Source organism: Actinia tenebrosa, unplaced genomic scaffold, assembly GCF_029948245.1.
Source record: "Actinia tenebrosa isolate PJP-AT-01 unplaced genomic scaffold, QUT_ActTen_1.0 PGA_scaffold4__44_contigs__length_22323623, whole genome shotgun sequence".
In the NCBI taxonomy this organism is placed as follows: domain Eukaryota; kingdom Metazoa; phylum Cnidaria; class Anthozoa; order Actiniaria; family Actiniidae; genus Actinia; species Actinia tenebrosa.
Window position 1 is genome coordinate 17,218,305 of NW_028292581.1, and position 13,020 is coordinate 17,231,324.

At 41.2% G+C, this 13,020-nt stretch overlaps 1 protein-coding gene across 1 annotated transcript in view; it reads right to left on the minus strand.

Moving 5' to 3' along the window:
* The window catches only part of LOC116302990 (tetratricopeptide repeat protein 21B), a 32,189-nt gene that overhangs the window by 10,736 nt on the left and 8,433 nt on the right, over window positions 1-13,020 (minus strand). Inside the window, exons 14-29 of the mRNA XM_089036960.1 lie at window positions 12,657-12,749; window positions 11,966-12,095; window positions 11,165-11,250; window positions 10,291-10,362; window positions 9,280-9,400; window positions 8,757-8,863; window positions 8,351-8,415; window positions 7,387-7,476; window positions 6,628-6,711; window positions 4,171-4,243; window positions 3,678-3,788; window positions 3,120-3,172; window positions 2,001-2,086; window positions 1,352-1,478; window positions 551-616; window positions 5-107 (exon numbers count right to left, since the gene is read on the minus strand). Of these exons, the coding sequence (XP_088893086.1) occupies window positions 5-107; window positions 551-616; window positions 1,352-1,478; window positions 2,001-2,086; window positions 3,120-3,172; window positions 3,678-3,788; window positions 4,171-4,243; window positions 6,628-6,711; window positions 7,387-7,476; window positions 8,351-8,415; window positions 8,757-8,863; window positions 9,280-9,400; window positions 10,291-10,362; window positions 11,165-11,250; window positions 11,966-12,095; window positions 12,657-12,749 (1,467 nt within the window). The remainder of the gene's footprint in view (window positions 1-4; window positions 108-550; window positions 617-1,351; window positions 1,479-2,000; window positions 2,087-3,119; window positions 3,173-3,677; window positions 3,789-4,170; window positions 4,244-6,627; window positions 6,712-7,386; window positions 7,477-8,350; window positions 8,416-8,756; window positions 8,864-9,279; window positions 9,401-10,290; window positions 10,363-11,164; window positions 11,251-11,965; window positions 12,096-12,656; window positions 12,750-13,020) is intronic.

Below are 13,020 nucleotides of genomic sequence, written 5' to 3' on the forward strand. Positions count from 1 at the left end.
ATACCGATTTATGGGTGTCATCATATGCTAAGGCTTCTTTGTAAGAGTTGATCGCTTTCTCGTAATCACGTGCTGAAGCTGCGATCTCTGCCATGTCCGAACAAATCCTAACAACATAACGAGATATGTTAAAGCGGTAGCAGTTGTTCCATCCCCTCTCATCCCTCTGGGGTCTCGGGTTACTGGATGTTGGATATCAGATGTCTACTCGGCCCAAAGAGTGTAAGGGCGGTGACCGAGAAGCACTGGAACGAGTAAGCATCTGCAACTCAGGATACGAAAAGCGTCCCTTTAAGGCGCGACTACACGGAGCAATTTTCTTTACAACTTGTCTAGCAGCGGCGTTGCGACACAAGTTGCATTGAGCATTGCAGCGTGTAGCCAACAGCGCAATTTGAAAAAAAAATTGCGAGACAAGTTTCAGCAATCTTTGCGAAAAGTACAATTCGTTTCTACTCTTGTAACTTGTATCGCAACGCTGTTACGAGACAAGTAGCAGACAAAATCGTTCCGCGAAATCAGTAGCGCCGTAAATGATTGTTGTACTTACTTTGCGGCGAGGAGCTTTTGTGCTTGTACTGTGTCAGGCTGTTCTACTGCCACTCGTTTGAGAACTCTAAAACAACAAAACGAGTTAACTAGTTTTGGTTTTATAAGGACAAGGCATCATTACTCGTATCGCACTGATGAACCTAATCCCCTTGGGCGTAATGTTTTGCTCATTTCACACCATGTACCACTCTCTCGAGTATAAGATTCTTTGTTTGAGTTGTATCCATATTCATGTGTCTTCTCATGCGCAACCATTAAACAAATGCAAAGAAATAATTTTGTATGTTCTCAATGCAAAGTATACACTTGTTCTGTCTTTCTTTCTTTCTTACATTCAGGAACATAACACTTTTACGGCATCAAATTATGGGAAAATACCGTAAATTTGTCAATTTAGCCCTGGATGCCTCGTTTTCACCCGGCTGTGCGCCATTTTGGACTTAGGATTTGGATTTGGTGCGTCTCTTTTAAGCGGAAGCAAGATATTCGCTATTAGACACAGGAAGGTTGCGTGGTGTTAGTCTAGGCGCCTGAATGTAAATTAGCGCATATCACTGTGCAATGGCGTCCATGGGTTTGTTACAAAAAGTAAATAAATATCGAACAATATAAATTCCTGCAATCCCCTCCCCGACCCCCCCCCCCCCCTCCAATTATCTAATGGTCCATTCCCAGGAATGACAGGACTTTGGTGTCGATAGCGTTGTCCAACATAACATGGTAGAATTTGATAACACACTCGTTTAACACTCGTCAACACGATGATGATGATGATGTTGTGTTGGTCAGGCCGGCTCACCTTATTTGCACGTCCTTGGCTATTGTCAAGGTGTTTACTGTTTGTTCCATGTTATTGGATTTCTGGTAAACTTGTGCTAACAGTGTTAACAACTTCGCTTCACCCATCAAAGATGGCAGGTCACTTGCTGTCGATGAAGAAACACAAAGACATTAGTCACTCACTCGCTCTCGCACACTAAGTCAATCAGTCCATTAGTTGGGTTGGTCGGTCAGTCAGTCAGTTAGTAAGTCAGCTGGGTTGGTCAGTCATTCAGTCGAAAAGTCAGTCAATCGGGTTTTTTGGTTGCTTGTTCAGTTGCTCGGTCGGTCGGTAGACGGTCGGTCGGTCAGACAGTCAGTCAGAGAGTCTGTTAATCAGTCAGTCAGTCAGAGAGTCTGTTAGTCAGTCAGTCAGTCAGAGAGTCTGTTAATCAGTCAGTCAGTCAGAGAGTCTGTTAATCAGTCGTCGGTCAATCATGATCGGACAGTCAATCAGTGAGTCAGTAAGTAAGCTGGTCAGCCAGCCAGCCATTAATTAATTCTATATATTTTCATTTATTGATCCATTCACCCATCTATCCACTCATCGGTCAGTCATTTACCGCAATAAGACATTACTGGTCAAGGTACAAATAGAATCATTTTATGACATTAATAGTGGTTTTTACCTTTTTCAAACTCCAGTGCAGCCTTGATAACTTTTTCTGCTTTATCAAGATTGCGCAACTTAAGGTACAACTCTGCAAGATCATATCTTAAAATACAAACACATATATCAGTATAAGCACAAGGTGCAGCTGTAGTGCGCAACGTTGTGCGAAGCAAGATTTTAAAGGTATGTTACAGGAAACTATTCCTGCAACAATGCTCCAAATGGAACCTTCTCAAAAAGAACTCGGATGCATGATAACTTGAAAAAATAAAACTACAGAAATCCCACTTTTTCTCGATGTGACGAATTTGTGACATTTGTTTTGTATTTCCATGTTAGACCAAGGCCAAACGTTGAACTTCACATGAGCCTAACCTAATGACATCAAAGACGACTGCTTTTGTATCCATTGTTTCAATTAGGTTCGGCTCATGTGAAATTCAACGTTTTACATAAGCCTTAGCCTCGTATTCAAGACAATTTTAAGAAGGATCCATTGATCTTATTCTTTTTGGTGTCAATCCCAAGAGAATAAGTCTTAGAGTCTTTGTTTGAGTTGTATTCAAATTCATGTGCTTGGCGTGTCCAATGACACGTGATCTGAAATGGGTAGACATTGAACCAAGACAAATAAGAGCGAAGTTATAGGTCGTTCTCACACAATAAAAGTAAACTAGTTGAGTGCAACGCTTCAGTAATACAATTCGTTTCTATTTCAACGACGTAGCACACAACCATTGCAGAGGTAGGTTAACAATAACGGACTCAAAGGACTCTTCAAGATTTAATGTACGGACAAACCAATCGCGTCGGTGGCGGATTTAGGGGGGGGGGGGTTCATTGGGTATCGGCTGGTACCTTGGATTTTTTATATTTTTTTAAATAAATAAATAAAAGTATGGTACTAATTCATGAGATTTAATATGAAGTGGGACTGGTGGATAGGTTATCCTTATCAGGAGCGTCCCTAGGCCAGTGATTAGCCTCATGGGAAAAATGATGATGCAAGAGAACGTTATTGTTGTGCCGAGATTTGCAAAAATGAACCCCCCCTCTTAAAGTCCTGGATCCGCCACTGCGCGTTCATTCTTAGCAAGAAAGACAATCAAAATAAAGAAACTATGAGTTCATTCACCTGAGAAAGTTCTGCTGTCCACTTTTAAGAGCCGCCTCATAATAGTTGATAGCCTAAATAAAAAATATAGTCACGGATGAATAGTTTTGACCGTATATGTGACTGAGTTCGTACCGCGAGCTTTTCACAGTCATACGAAAACTGCTCTAGTGTACGTTTCTCATTCATACCAGAACCGCACTTTAATATATCTTAAATACTTACATCAACAAAATTTCATTTTCAATACTCAAATACTGAGACCTAAAAAACTTAGATCAGCATTTTTTTTACACAGGTATGTGTGACTTTACTATTTTTTTATTAAAACATACCATGCATATTTATAAATGCACGAGGATTTTTCGCAATGAAACCTCCGGAAATGAATATGAGCCGTTTCGAAGGACAAATTTGGACCGAGTTCGCATTACAGTGCATTGTAAAACTCTTTTAAGGGAAATATGGAAATCTTGGAATCTTGGAATCTTGGAGTCCCACAATGCAATGTAATGCCAACTCGGCCCAGTTTTCTCTCAACATCGGAACGGCTCATAGATGTCAGTTTATTAGGTTTACCTTTCCATAGTGATGTGTCTTGACATAGGCTTGTCCTATCTTACTGGCTAGGGCACCGTCACGTGGATTCCTTTTCAAAGCAGATTCGTACACTTCAATGGCTTTTTCTGGCTATTTAGTAGAAAATATTAAAAATATGTTACACACTTCAATGGCTTTGTCTGTTTATTGGTAGAAAATATCAAAAGCATGCCATACACTTCAATGGTTTTCTCTCGCTATTGGTAGAAAGTATCGAAAATATAGAATACACTTCAATGGTTTTCTCTGGCTAATGGTAGAAAATATCTTTAAAAAATCAAATACATTTCTAAAGCCTTTGTGATGTCTTCGTAAGGCGTATCTAGTGTCTAGAACTTTTCTAATATTCGTACTCAAATGTTTCCCCCTCAAAATCTAAACCGATTTTCGTGGTAGATTTTAAAGTTTTCAAGCAGCCAATTCATTTTTTGAACAATTTGGCGCATGCACATGCGAATAGGATTAAAGTTACCTCTTGGATACTCATGTAGGCGTCTCCTAGCAAAAGACACGTGTGAGGACTTGGGTTCTTATCAACAAGCTCCCTGTAAAAACAAAGAATGGCCAGAAAATTAAAGGGCCACTTGGACGAAAATCGTTCCAAATTTAAAACTCTTTCATTCGAGCTGGAACTTTGCTGAAATAATCTTGAATACATTAAGAACCACCCACTGGAATATCTTTCTAATATTCGAAAGGAAAGGGCCAAAATTTTACGATTTATTTTCGTCCGCCATTAATTTCTTTGACTCACAGAATTCGGCTCAAGAAGACTGGCACGAGTACTTATGACGTCATTTACTCAACCCAAACCAAAACATTGGTGGGTAATGTATGTGCCATGTTCGTAAAACTCGGTTTATTTGGTTTATTCAGAAAATATATAATGTTTCATTCGGTTTCCTAACTACTATATGACCAAACAATGTCTAGGCGCTGAAATTTTTTACTTTCAATAATACTGTCGATCATAATTCGAAAATTTCAATACATCTCGGCACGCCAAGAATCACAACAAAGTAGGACGCATGGACGAGATTCTAGCGGTTCCATCGCGCGAAGTGACTGAGATATTCGGGATTTATTCGAATCATTTTAAGGATAACAACTTTTCAAGGTATATTTACATACAAGGGCAAAGAGCAACCCCACAATTTGGGTCCGCGAGACATCCGACACAATGAAAGAAAAATCTACGAGCTGAGTGACAGACGCCGCTGTCGCGCGAGTAATAAATAAGAAACCTTTGACATGTTCTTTTACAAAGATAATATTAGATAATCGTATGTTTGTACCTATTCAATGCATAATAAACATTTTGAAGCAAATAATAACCGTCCTGTAGTAAACCAGCTAGGAGAATTACGAGCTCACATTTTAAATTATTCGGCACATAGATCTAAGTATATTGTCACAAATCTTTATATCACAACGCAGAATTCATAACATCAATCACTATTAGATTACATTGAAACTTCAAATTTAAGATCTTTATATCATGGACAGTATGTAGCAAATACAAATAATGAAATGAACGTAAGGAATTTTTATGAAAACCTCTTCCCAAGCAATTCTTCTTCTTCTAGTTCGGCTTCATCTTCATACATTATAACTTATGGTTCTAACTCTTCAGGATTGACAAAGCGAGCGTCCAAAGGAGTTTCCATTATATTTGAAGAGGTATCAAAGGTTTAAAAAAAGTCTGTTTAGAGATTCTTTTCACGATAACGCGTTTAAAACATCAAATAAACTTCAGGTGATTTAACAAGAAATGTATGGTCAAAACGACGCTAACATGACGGTGTTGAGTAAATGACGTCACAGCGTAAAACTGCTGTACATAATGACTCGTTGGCCGTGACACAAAGAAATTAATGGCGGACGAAAATAAATCGTAAAATTTTGGCCCTTCCCTTTCGAATATTAGAAAGATATTTCAGTGAGTGGTTCCAAATGTGTTCAAGATTATTTCAGCAAAGTTCCAGCTCGAATGAAAGAGTTTTAATTTTGGAACGATTTTCGTCCAAGTGGCCCTTTAAGAATACACGAAACAAGTTTAGAAAAGGGAAGGATGTAGAGACTACTAAAAAATCAACTTCTAAATTCTAATTCGATCTACGGGCTGCCTTATCAATTGGGTCGCAAGGCCTGTTAGGCATTAAGCCGTCTACCCAGGAGTGGTAAACGCATTAGAAGAAGCACAGTGGTGTAGAGGTTAGAGCACTCGCCTCTTAACAATTCCACCCCGACTCGGTGTCATGTGAGCAGAGTTCCTAGTTGGTTCTATCCTGTACTTTGAGGGTTTTTATCCAGGTTCTCCAGTTTTCTTTCCTCCGCAATCCAAATTCCAATAGTCCCCTTCACAATTCCCTGCGCCATCTTTAAAGGTAGCCGTGCTTTGCATCGAAGCGAGACGAACGGTGAGCTTGCAATGATAGAGACATGTGAATAATCGTTCAAAGTGTTTAAAAAAGGTTTCTCTCTCTCTATCATTGCAAGCTCACCGTTCGTCTCGCTTCGATGCAAAGTCACGACTACCTTTCAAGATGGCGCAGGGAACTGTGAAAGGGACTATTCGATCTGTAAGTTATCTGTACCCTGACTTTATATTTTGCAAGCTTTTTGTTGCTGTATTGTTTTGCTGTACTATTCCCTGCCACTCCGCCATGATCCAACACAGCACTAGAGCTGTTTTCGTACTGTGAAAAGCTCGGTGCCGTATGCGTGCCTTGCCGCAACCGAATGTTGATTGGCAGGTTTGATTTTTTTCTCGCGCAATGTGATTGGTCTGGCGTATGTCTCGCCGAGTGACGAACGCGTTCATGACACGAGCTTATCACAGTCATACGAAAACCGCAGTATCGCATCCTTTATAAGTCAAGGCCAAAACAGATTCCTACTGATTGATACAGTACTCTTGGTTTCTTACCTGTAGACGCTAGCATACAGACGTTTGTCTTTACGGTGATGGAGGTAGATCTCTGCCATTTTTTCTTTCGCTTTGATGTAGTACCTGGAATAAGAATGATTTTATTAACTTTTTTTAACTTTAATAAGTCCAAAATAATACCTGATTAGAATTAAGGCCAACATCTTCCCTTCCTCCCTCACCTACCAACCTTCAATTATCTTTGTCTGCCATTCCTTCCTTCCCTCCCTCCCTCCCACCACCCACCCATCTAACCACCCATCCAACCAATTAACCATCCACCCATCCATCCACCCATCCATCCATCCACCCATCCATCCACCCATCCATCCACCCATCCATCCACCCATCCATCCACTCATCCATCCACCCATCCATCCACCCATCCATCCACCCATCCATCCACCCATCCATCCACCCACCCATCCACCCACCCATCCATCCACCCATCCATCCACCCATCCACCCATCCATCCATCCACCCATCCATCCATCCATCCACCCATCCATCCGTCCATCCACCCATCCATCCATCCATCCACCCATCCATCCACCCATCCATCCATCCACCCATCCATCCATCCATTCATCCATCCATCCATCCACCCACCCATCCACCCATCCATCCATCCATCCATCCATCCATCCATCCATCCATCCACCCACCCACAACCCCACCCATCGACCCCACCCATTCATTCATTCATTCATTCTTCCATCCATCCAACATTTCCTTTCCTTTCCATCTTTAATACCTACGGTTGTTCAGGAGTGATCTGTCTCAAAGTAGCCAGTGCATTTTCAGTGTCCCCTCGCTCCAGCGCCAGGTCAACGTTAGTTATCTGGATCCTGCAAGGGAAAAAATTGTCGCTGATTCTAGGTAGAGACGTTACTGGTTTGTCAGTGTCACGGATCGCGAATACTTAACCCTTCCCACTCATATATCTGATTTCCCCCCTCCCCTCCTACACACACATATACACTTTCAAGGGTTTTTTCACGATCCTTGACTACTTAGTTGTTATACCCTCATCAAATATACTTATTTCAATAAACGTTGTCATGGCCAAAGGCGATAGGTAATAGGCGATAGGCGAAAAGCGATGGGAGATCGGTCATTCCAAGATCCAAGAATAGCTGGAATGACTTGTGTTAATGTTTCTCATTCTCGTCAAGAACATTGACCTTAGTGTTGAGACTGATTCGATGTTCTTTGTATTCAACGAAACCATTTCCATGTCGGAATGACCTAGCGCCTATCGCCTTTGGCGATGGCAACGTTTATTGAAATAGGTGTATACACAATCGCAAAATCCTGAATGAAAATTGGAATGACATAATTATCCTCTGATGTATTTATTTAAGATACACAGTTGATATGAAAAGAGTTAAAAACCTCCATGCTTACTGCCAATGCAATAATTTATGAACATACACTTAACATATATTTCACGAGTTGTATCACTAGATACATCTTACCAACGTACTTCCAATGTATCGTTCCATTCTCAGCTACTATGTTCTTGAACCCAAACTTGATTTTGCAATTGAGTGTAGGTATGGTTTCATTAGTCTTGCTCCAATTCTCGCTCTCTAATCTTGTTCCGTTGCAAATTGTAAAGCCCTTGTAACCGGAAGTGCACTATTTGAATTCGATTTGCAACAGGAGCTAAATTAGCGAGCTAGACTTGCAGCATGTCTGGGTTTTCACTCTTTATATTACCTGACTTCTTCAGGCGTTCCTTGGAACTCATTTAAAGCATCCTGCATGAACTTTGCTGCCTCGTGCTGTTGATATAACATGAAATTAAATCACATTTGGTTTTCGATTCGAAAAGTGCAGGCTCGTCGCTAGGGGTGGTTTGATGGTTCGAACAACCCCCCCTCTCCTCTCCCCTCCACCTTTGTAGGAGTGCGAAATAATGTTTAGCACTATAGACCAAATTCTAAACTCGCACCGATGTGAGGCTTAAGTTGTGAACAAAGGGATCTGGCGTGACTCAAAGTAATCTGGCGTGATTCAAAAGTCACAAATCACGCCAGATTCCTTTGTTCACAACTTAAGCCTCACATCGGTGCGAGTTTTGAATTTGCTCTATTATGTGGTATAAAAGGCATGGGGAGCGTACCGAGTGTCCAGCTAAGCGGTGAGCTTCTACCAGTCCAAGGTACACAGAAACACGATCACTCAGACCAATCTGAACCTTCTTGTTTCTCTTGCTTTCACTCTTGGAAACTAAAACGAATCACCAGTAAACAATGAAAACAATCTTAATCAACAAGAAATACAACATGCGTAAAAAAAAAATCTTGAATATTTTTTATTCATTACAAGTGAATATTCGTTATTATCATATGACCCGTATCTGCCCGGGCGCGCGCTCTCAAAAAAACCTTCGGGAAAATGGCGTGAGTAGGGCCGTACGGCTTTGAGCGAGTAGGGCCGTACGAATCCGTACGGCCCTACTCGAAACCTGCGACCGTATTATTTTTCTTTTCGTGAGGGTCATATGATAAAATGCTTATTGACTGAGTTACGTCGGGCCGTAGGGAAAATATTTGCTGGCTCTCTGTCACGGCATCACCTCGAGCCAAATATTTTCCTGTACGGCCCTCCCACTCAGTAAATAAGTACATAGTATTTCTGCGTACTTGGTTTTTCGACCCCAGGAAGGTTCATGGCAGCCATCAGTGTCTTGATGCTCTCCTCTGAATTACCGCTCTTCTGCTGTACACGGGCTTTAATCAGGTGGTATAATGGATGTTCACGTACCTGGGGGAATAACACATCAATAGCTGAAATACTTACAGTACAGTATCGTACAGTATCAATAGTCACTCTTCATGTTTCTGGTCCACTTAGACATGAAGTCTTGGCTGGGAATCGAGAGTGGTGTAGCGGTAGTACACTCGCTTCTCACCTCTGGGGTGACTCTCTCACCCTTGATTCTCCGGTTTTCCTCTATGCAAAACCTAACCATCTAAATTCCAATTTGATGTATGAACTGTTAAAAACCTGATGCCCTGACTTAGATCAGCCCAGAGGTTGTTCCAGGGTTCGATCTGTGAGTTAGTCATACCCTGACTTAGATCAGCCCAGAGGTTGTTTCAGGGTGCTATCTGTGAGTTAGCCATGCCCTGACTTAGATCAGCCCAGAGGTTGTTTCAGGGTGCTATCTGTGAGTTAGCCATGCCCTGACTTAGATCAGCCCAGAGGTTGTTTCAGGGTGCTATCTGTGAGTTAGCCATGCCCTGACTTAGATCAGCCCAGAGGTTGTTTCAGGGTTCAATCTGTGAGTTAGCCATGCGCTGACTTAGATCAACCCTGAGCTTGCTTCAGGGTTCAATCTGTGAGTTAGCCATGTCCTGACTTAGATCAGCCCAGAGGTTGTTTCAGGGTTCAATCTGTGAGTTAGCCATGCGCTGACTTAGATCAACCCTGAGCTTGCTTCAGGGTTCAATCTGTGAGTTAGCCATGTCCTGACTTAGATCAGCCCAGAGGTTGTTTCAGGGTTCAATCTGTGAGTTAGCCATGCGCTGACTTAGATCAACCCTGAGCTTGCTTCAGGGTTCAATCTGTGAGTTAGCCATGCCCTGACTTAGATCAGCCCAGAGGTTGTTTCATGTTGGTATAGATAAAATATGAAAGATTTTCTTTCTCACCTCAAAATTATAACTCAATCCAACTTCCAAAGACTGTTCAGCCTGTTGATAATTACCCTTTTGAAGATGAATCTAGTAGGAAAATTGGACAAAGAGATATGAATTCGCTTAGGAAATTCCACTGACAGCATAGATTATGTGTGCTCCTAATTTCTCACCTCAGTCTCTACTGTGGTCATGTATTCAGTATGGACCTCAAGGTGCCGGACGGCAAAGCAGGCGGGAACGTCAACGAATTTGAGGCGCTTCAACCTTCTATTGTATTATTACTTTATGTTTACCTAGTATTTTACTCAATAAGCACCGCCTCCGTTTTAAGGTGAAATGACGTCTTTTGGGAGTGCTTTACTTAAAACGAAAATCAGCAAAGATGAGCTTTTGGCGTAACCGTTCCCTTTAGTACGTAAAACAAGGGCATTTCACGTCTTACTTTCAGCATAAGACGGCAATGATGCACAGTGTTACGTAAATTCCAAAGAGTGTCTATTGAATAGCGCAATTAGTGCAATTGTATGCTTGCCGTCGTCGTTGCCGTCCTGCACTTTATGGTCCCTACTGATGCTAGCATAAGAGAGGACTATCATGCTATGTTGTCATCCAAGCCACGGCGAGGGTTTAGTCATTAGCAGATATTTTTTAGAGCAAAGGCAGCACCTTCTACTCAGTCATTATAAAACATTATAAAACCCTGAGTGTTGGTCCAGTAGAAGATTAAACCCGTGGCCTCCCACAGAACAAGATGGAACCAACTGAGCCAGCTGGGAGGCGGACATGTAAGGTTACAAACATGTGGCCTTCATCATTTCCAGGCAAAGTGGTGATATATCCGTCATGTCATGTAAATATGATTGCAAGAGATATAATGTATACATACCTGTGCCATCAGCAGGTGGGCATCAGAGAAGGTAGAATCTTGTTCAAGACAATATGCAAGCATCGACTTAGCAGCATCTGTCTCACCTGAATAACACAGTTAGCGGGACAATATCACTACAAAAATATATTGCTTACTGTACATAGTTTATCAACGGCTATGTGTTACGACCAGCACCTGCGGTCTTCATTAGGCAACTGATGGTTGGGTGGTTGTTTTGTGTTGTGACAAACGCCGCAGAATGCCTGCTAGGGTCCAGTCTCAAAAAGGAGAGAGTTGAAACCGGAGCCCCCTTTTCTTTTTAGTAAGAGATTCTCCACACATTCCCAGATGGCCTCCTTGATCGTCCTTATGGGGACAACATTCTTAAAATTTTGTTTCATTTTTTCCCCTTTCCCTTTCCTCTTTAGTAGTGAGAGGGTATGTCTTTTCATCACAATTTGCATACGAGAAACGAGGAATGTGATGACGTAATCAAGGGTGAAGACCGGCGACCGGCGGATCAGGTGGGGAATGGGAGAAATGTAAAATGACGTAATGTCGGAAGAATGTGAAGAATGTGGTTACGAAAAATGTCACAACTTTGAAAACGAGCATCCATACTACAAAAACCTCTAAGCAATAAAAATATTAAATTTAAACTGACTGGTTTTGTGTTTTACATTCCTCACATTCCCCTTCTGATGCGCCATATTTCATATTCTTCACCCTTGATTACGTCATCACATTCCTCGCACGTAAATTGTGATGAAAAGACATACCCTCTCACTACTCTCTTTCATTCCTCTTTTTCTCTTTTACCTGCCAGGTATTTCACTTTAGCCATTAGGTACTGAGCCTCCATTAAACCAGGTACTGTTTTAGTCAGAGGGTCAAGAACTGCGGCACATCTTTTCAGCAGGGGTGGTACTGGCTGACCTGATGTCTGAGGCTTTAAAATCACAAGTCAGAGAAAGCATCAAATCATAAACTGCTAAATAGAAAAACATATCTTGTTTGGGTGGGTGAATTGAAGTTCAACCTACATAGAGAAAAAGACCCCTGCGACATGTCAATGTTGTTGTGCTTCAACAATAGATCCCTTGCAGTACTTTGGAATGCAGCTCAATCTGGGGAACAAAACAATAGGTTCCAATTGTAAAAAGATTGGAATTCTTTTGTTTTTCTGCTGCGACGTCACATGCAAGGGGTCTATTCTTTTAGAAAGGCCATTTAGAAAAAAATTCCTTGAGAAAAAGAGTATCTGGCACATGACCCATCATATTAAACTGGCTTTTAACTGGTCAATGTTGCTGACAAAAATTTTCGCTGTGATTAAAAAAATGCATTCCATTCTTCATGCATACTAGTCATGAAATTTTATTCAGTGTGGGATAATACATCTTACTTCATATTCTCTTGTACATAGTTATAGACTGAACTTGTGATACATTGGCCCTGATAAATGTCATAAATCTACAGTGTATGTAACAGGTTTTAAAAATTCATTTACCTCTGTTGGAGCATATTTCAAGTAGTCATCGATAATTTGCAGGAGAAAGTCAGGATCCATCTGATAGAAGTACAGTGCACTAAGTGCTATACCCTGTAGAGAGAAGCAAGGAAAGATGCATGAGAAAAGGATTTACTGCCTCATAGGCTACAATATATGGGAATAGGCATCTACTTCGGACACTGTTATTTTTTCCATTTCAGACCATGTGTCATTCTCTTGCTGGGAATAAGATTCTTTGTTTAAGTTGTATCCATATTCATGTGCAAGGCTGTAGCCACCACTTGGAGAGTGGTCTGGTTTTTAAAAAAACACTCTTGTACTCTTTTGGTCCTTTATAAAGATTTCAAAATCTTTATATAAA